The sequence below is a fragment of the Malus sylvestris genome, chromosome 12 (genome assembly GCF_916048215.2).
Source record: "Malus sylvestris chromosome 12, drMalSylv7.2, whole genome shotgun sequence".
Taxonomy (NCBI): domain Eukaryota; kingdom Viridiplantae; phylum Streptophyta; class Magnoliopsida; order Rosales; family Rosaceae; genus Malus; species Malus sylvestris.
This window is the reverse complement of record NC_062271.1, coordinates 8,656,487-8,662,803: the sequence shown is the minus strand read 5'-3', so window position 1 is coordinate 8,662,803 and position 6,317 is coordinate 8,656,487. Positions and strand designations below refer to the sequence as shown.

General features: G+C 35.8%; 1 protein-coding gene across 1 annotated transcript; it reads right to left on the bottom strand.

The window, feature by feature from the left end:
* Window positions 1-1,334: 1,334 nt before the first annotated feature.
* LOC126594549 (xylan glycosyltransferase MUCI21-like) lies at window positions 1,335-5,580 on the bottom strand. The gene is made up of 3 exons (XM_050260913.1): window positions 5,213-5,580; window positions 4,430-4,486; window positions 1,335-2,827 (listed from the first exon to the last, which is right to left on the bottom strand). Exons 1-3 carry the CDS (start codon window positions 5,427-5,429, stop codon window positions 1,512-1,514), a joined length of 1,590 nt encoding a protein of 529 aa, XP_050116870.1. The 5' UTR covers window positions 5,430-5,580; the 3' UTR covers window positions 1,335-1,511.
* Window positions 5,581-6,317: the final 737 nt, after the last annotated feature.

The window sequence follows — 6,317 nt, the reverse complement described above, 5'->3', positions numbered from 1 at the left end:
TAATGATTTAATTGGCAAACGGGTTTTAAATAGGGACCTGGATTGTCTGCCCTCCCCCATCCCATACCCTTCCCATCATCCTCCTATTTCTGTGGTCACGGTTAAGCCACGTCAACATTTTATATTCTCCTTGTTTTTTGTCTTGTTATTTCTATAAAAAAAATTAATATAAAATGTTGATGTGGCTTAACCGTGACCATATAAATAGGAGGAGTTGAGAAGGGTATGGGATGGGGAGGGCAGACAATTCAGATCCTTTAAATAGGAGCATTAGTGGAAAGAGAATAAATAAAGTTTAAACACAATTAATAAAGAGTGGTGATAAACCCACCTCACTGTCTTATTTCCTCACCCACATTTAAAAAAAAAATTTACTTTCTTGTAAAAGGAGTAGGATTCTCTCCCCTCTTTTTTTTCCTTCCCTTCCCTCCCCTCCTATTTGAACGGTCACGGTTAAGTCACGCTAACATCTCATATTAATTTTTAGAGAAAGAGAAATAAAAAATAGAGAATGTGAGAGGAGGAGATGAAAAGATGAAGGGAGAGAATCCTAGTCCATTGTGACAAGTTCGTTCTTCCCTATCTTCTAGAACAACCCACCTCTCTAAATCTTAAAAAAATCAACGTGTTCACATTGTCCAATACTAGCTGCGCCTTCTTATGTTGAGCAAGTCTATTTACTTACATTCTGTCGATGTCAATCTTGGAAATGTTGTTCACATAGTCAAATAACAAACCCAACTCCAAATCCAAGTTCACCCTTATCCAAACGCGCCTTAACAATTAGAAGGGAGAAAAGGATATTTGTCAATTCTGTCAATTCTCATATCCAAGACTTAAGAACAGAAGTATATTATATTGTTTTTGGAATAGTGTCTATGCTTTTTCAAATGTCCAAGCACTAAACATTTTACATTGTTCCAAAGTTTCATTGATTTTGTACATTAACAGGTGTACTGCATGAAAAATAAAAGAATGAAATGTATTTCTGAATTCAGTTCTTGTGTGATCTCAGGAAAGAGCAGTTTACGATCAGTGTGGCGAAGCAGGACTGAAAGATATGAAGACGTCAGTGACAGTGGAGGTGGATCAAAATAAATTTAATCCTAAGAATGCAGAGGATATTTAGGTCATCAGGACCTGGGAGGTCGTCATGTGATGGAGGGTGGATTGTTCAGGGGATATGGAGGAACGGAAATATTTTAGTCGATCATATACTGAGGGCGTTACGCCAAAGAAACAACCAGCAGCGGGGAAATTTTTATAACAAAAGAAACAACCACCAGTAGCTGTATTCTGGATCAACAAAAGGGTTCTCTTAAACACAGTACAAATAAATAACAAGGTCATAGGAGAAATTTTTATTCACATGAATGAAGAGTTGCCTCAAACTTCAGGGTGTTTACAATTTTTTTACGGCCCCTTCTTTAATCCTTAAATCTCAACGTTATATACATGTACACAAATTTTTATCAAACATGTACGAATCTACAGCTTCCAGAATGACTAGTTTATTGTTGTTCGAAATGCCAAGTCGTTCTTCCAATGGCGCAGTCATAAGCACGAAGCAACTGCTTCTTAAATCTTGTGAGGTGTAGTCTCACAGTTTGACCTTCAAGATAAATCTCCTTTGTGTATTCCCATCCTTTTTTTGTTACACTAGTTGGATTTTTAAGAACAGGATCATCTTTACCATACTTGTTGTGTAACGAGCTTTCTGTGGTAAGAATTTTGTAGCCGATGTAGTTTAACCCAAGCTTTCTTGCAGGTTTCCCATAGTATTCCTCTGCTGCCCAACTAGTTCCAAGAGGGATAACTTGGATCAACACAGAGCCAGGTCTCATGAACAGAAAATGTGTCATGGCAGCACCGTGAACCCCGATCACGACATCACTCGAATTAAGAACCCAATAAATCATTGCCAACTCGGTCCCCGAATTAGGTCTCAGAACTTCAACTTCAAACCCGATTTTTTCAGCCATTTGCACCAGCAAATGCTCATTGGTTATTGCTCTTGATCCTTTTCTAGATATGATCACTAGTCTAGCCCTCTTGAGTTGATGTGCTTCATGTGCTTTTCTCTTGATTTTTAAGGATCTTTTCGATGCGGGAGACATAGAAACGGAGAGTTTCTTTTTTGCTTCTCGTTCGTGAGTCAGACTTGTAACTCGAGGCCTGTAACCCCGGTCTAGAAGATTTCGAAAGTCGAATATGCTCTTATTTCCTTCCATATTTGAAGAATCCACAGTGAGCTCATCGTGAATTTGCAGACCGACAGTAGCTTCAGGAAAGCAATGAGTTCTCTTGTCTGCACTGAAACTAATTACTGGATAGTCTGATAGTTGTGAAAGAATGTCTCCGTATTTCATAAGCCACCAATTGTGAAAATCAACGATGACAAACACAACCTGTTTCCTCAAATGCTGAGAAGTAATGTACAACGGCATAATACCATCGTTGAATTCATGATAAACATTACCGGTATAGCCCGCCGTTGAGAAGAATATGGCCGGAACCTCATGTTGGACATCACACTCATGTTGCTTTCCTGGAGTGCCATCTGTCTTTGCAATGAGGTCTAATTCTGTGACGGTGTCCATGGTACTGGGTTCCCATTTCCGGGAATACGGTTTGATCTTTTCGTGGTGAAGCTTTTCCCCATTTTCCTCTTCGTTTTCCTCGACGATGCTCGATAGATAGTTTGTGAAATTACTTTTATCTCTGGATCTGTAGACAAAGATGGAAGAGGAACGGGAGTGTGTTCTTACATCCCCTTTCAGGATACAAACATCTGATCGAAAACTGCTCCTGTCACAAAATATAGTTCCTGCACCCACAACATATATATATATAGTTAGTGAAAGTAATTGCAGATAGAGAAAATGTAAAAGTGTCACCTCCAGAAAATAAGTGTACTCAATTAACTTTTAAATCATCAAAATTATTTACACTAAAAGCTTAGGTATTTAGGTGAAGCCATACAATTGGGTTATCCACAATAATTTAGTGTCAGTTAGGATTGAATCTAAAACTTTTTACTTATTATAAGTAACGTACTAATTAGATTTGGCTTTAGGTCTATCAAAACTTAGAAAATTAGGAATACATCAATCATATTTTATCCTAATCCTATTTATAACAATTTTTTAAGTGGTTGCGGGGTTCAACAAGCAAGCATGCTTAAACTTGCAGGCTCCATTCATTTGACTTCAACCTGATGATCCATGGAGCACCTTGACGAAATAAAATTGTGGCGGTTCAACTGGATATATTGACTAAATTAATTAGATTAATTAGAACGTAGGGTCTGGGTTCGAATTGACCACTCACCCTGTATGAGTTTCACAAGGAAAGAGAAACAGCAGACCCAGCTTGGTTGTTGAAAAGACTAGAACATATTAAAAACTAATTTTGAATTTCAGGAATATTATCAATATTGTTTTTATGTTATATTTTTACGTTGTTTTACTAGGAGTTGTTATCAGTAAAAAAGTATTGTCTTGCACTTGTCATCTATGAAAACATAAGGAAAAAATATTCAAGAAAAAATTAATGTAGAATAATATTTTTTAAATAACAATAATAGTTCCATATTTTATTGTTTTTGCGGTATCAATTCGAGTATCATCGGAAGCGGGGGAGGAGCTACTTGGAGGCCAGAATAGGCTAGTGCCCATCCTGAAATTTCAGCCATTTATTTGTTGTCTGCTAGTTTATACAATACAAAGTATATGCTTCATAGGTGGAGTGTAGTTTAAAGTTACTAGCAATTCATGATCAGTTCAAGACTTGTTTATGCTAACAATTTTCTAATTTTCTTACCGTCTAAGCCTTATAACCAGCCTTCCATTTTGCTATATAAGCCTTCTGATGCCAACGATTTTTTCAAACCAATTCCTCTTTGTTTTTTTTTTTTTTTGTCAGTTAATATAAAACAAGATTTATATAATCAAGAGGAAAATCTAATTGTGCTGAAAGAAAATTCTCATGGTAATAGTTTTGAGCTAATCATGACTTTAAATTTTTGTTCGAATCTAACACGTTAATCCTTTTTTATTAAAGCTCGTAAACAAGCTTTGTTCTTATATATAATCATCTCAATACTAAGTTTTTCATACAAATTTTAAAGTTTCATCAGTGTTGTTAATTTGATTAAAATTTTCACTGACAATCAAAACAACAAAAAATACCATTGGTTGTTCTCCAATTAATTATACTTGTAGCTATTAATTTTTAATTCCTTTCATTTGGCTTAAGGTTCCCTCCTGTACAACTTATCAATCAAATAGCAATAGCAACCCTTTTAGCAGCAGTACACTAAATAGATAGTGATACTGTTTGGTAAACTTTGCAAGGTATTTATTAACAACTAAAACAAAAACAATTAATCGATTCCAAATAGAAGCCACTGAGAAGCAGAGAATTCTACCGTTAGAGATTGAAGAACTCGAGGGAGCATATGCAACCATATCATCAGCAGCAAGGCCTACCAAAGCAGATGGTACATATTTATTCGTGAATATAGTGGAAAAAAAAAAATTAGAGCATTCAACTTAAAATCAATCAGCAATAGATATAGAGTCTATCTATATTATTGTGCATGGTTTACTTTTCACGATGTGAGATAACTCAAAAATATTATGGATGTTTTGAAAGGCGAAGGGTTGAAGAAATTTGAGGTTTCACCACAAAATCAATTGACAATACTAGGAGTAACCCAACTTACTTATAAGCTCATTCAAGGTTCATTCTCTCATCAATTTGAGATTCATTCTCAACACGTTCCCTAACATGTGGTAAATTTTCAAGCCAACATGTGGACAGCAGAAACGAAGTTGAATAATTCGAAAATCATTTGATTTTCAATGACTATACCATGTATCGAAAAAGGGGACTTGAAGACGGGGAGAGGGGATAAGGCCACTTCATGCATGTTATGTGAAAACACTATTCTAATAAACTGATGGTGTGATACGTGGTTAGCTTGGTTCTCATACCATGAAAGAGTTAGAACATCCAACCAAAATCAAGTGCATATAGGTGAAGAGACCCAACTGGGTACTATATAAGCTAGGGTTTATGCATGGGGTTCTATATAATCTGGGTACAAGCTAGGGTTTACATATGGTTATTATATAATCTCAGCATACAATTAAAGGAAACGGAAAGAAAAATGAAAAATGAAAATGAGAAGTTAGAGAGAAAAGCTTACGTAATAGAGAGAAAGTGGCATTAGGGTAGAAAAGATGAGGTGCTAATATGAAGCTACAAGAAAGGAGAGAGAGAAAGACGAAAGAGAGAAGCTTGGGCCTTGTTCTTTTGTAGTAACCAGAGTTTGAACACCCCATGATAATGCTCTGACACTCTTCATCTTCTTCTGTAAGATGTTCACCTTTTTTCCTCTGCTTGTATCTCTGATAGTATACCATATTTTTCCTTATGCAAATAACAGTTGAGAGAGAGAGAGAGAGAGATAGAGAGAGAGAGAGAGAGAGAGAGAGAGAGGGCAAATGAACTTGGTCTGCGTTGATTGAGAAGATGTTATGTATAGCTATGTTTCAACTACAAGAGAGACGAAAGTTGAGAGAATAATCAAAAAAGGGTGCTGCCAACAAAAGAAGGCTAAGTCATGAGAACGACTACCACGAATACACTATCACTTGGTATCTTGTACTAATGAAAAAACGATATGTGAGTTAAAACTCATATAATTTTATTTTATTGAATGAGGTGAGCTTTGGCGCAACAGAAATGTTGCTCATTTGTGATCAAAAGGTCACGGGTTTGAGTCGTGGAAACAGTTTCTTTACAAAGTAAAGGTAAGATTGCGTACAATAGACGTTTCTCCCCAACCCTCGCAAAGCAGAAAACTTTGTTGGCTAAGAGTCACCCTTATAGAACGTCGTCATAACAATATACCGGTGCTATATATGTTCTCCTAATTTACAAGTGGTGCCTTCTATTTGTGGTTGCCTGCGTGGAATAATTAATAATTAATATATGTAGAATAATGCAACATGTTATATATTAATATAGTCTAATCATTTGCAGTCGTTTTTTTTTAATTTTAGTGAAACCTTAATATTGTTGGATCACGCATCCTAATCCAGGAAATTACTCAAATTACACATTGAGAATTAAGTTGAATATAAATTAGAGGTATATTGGCTTCTTGAACCAAAGTCGGGACAAATGAGGATTCCATAGCTGTGTGCTTGAAACTGGACGACATTACATTATAGATTGACTTTTGCATTGGTTTCGTGCTCTTAATTAAGAATGTATATGACATAACTTAATTTGAATTATTTTCTTGT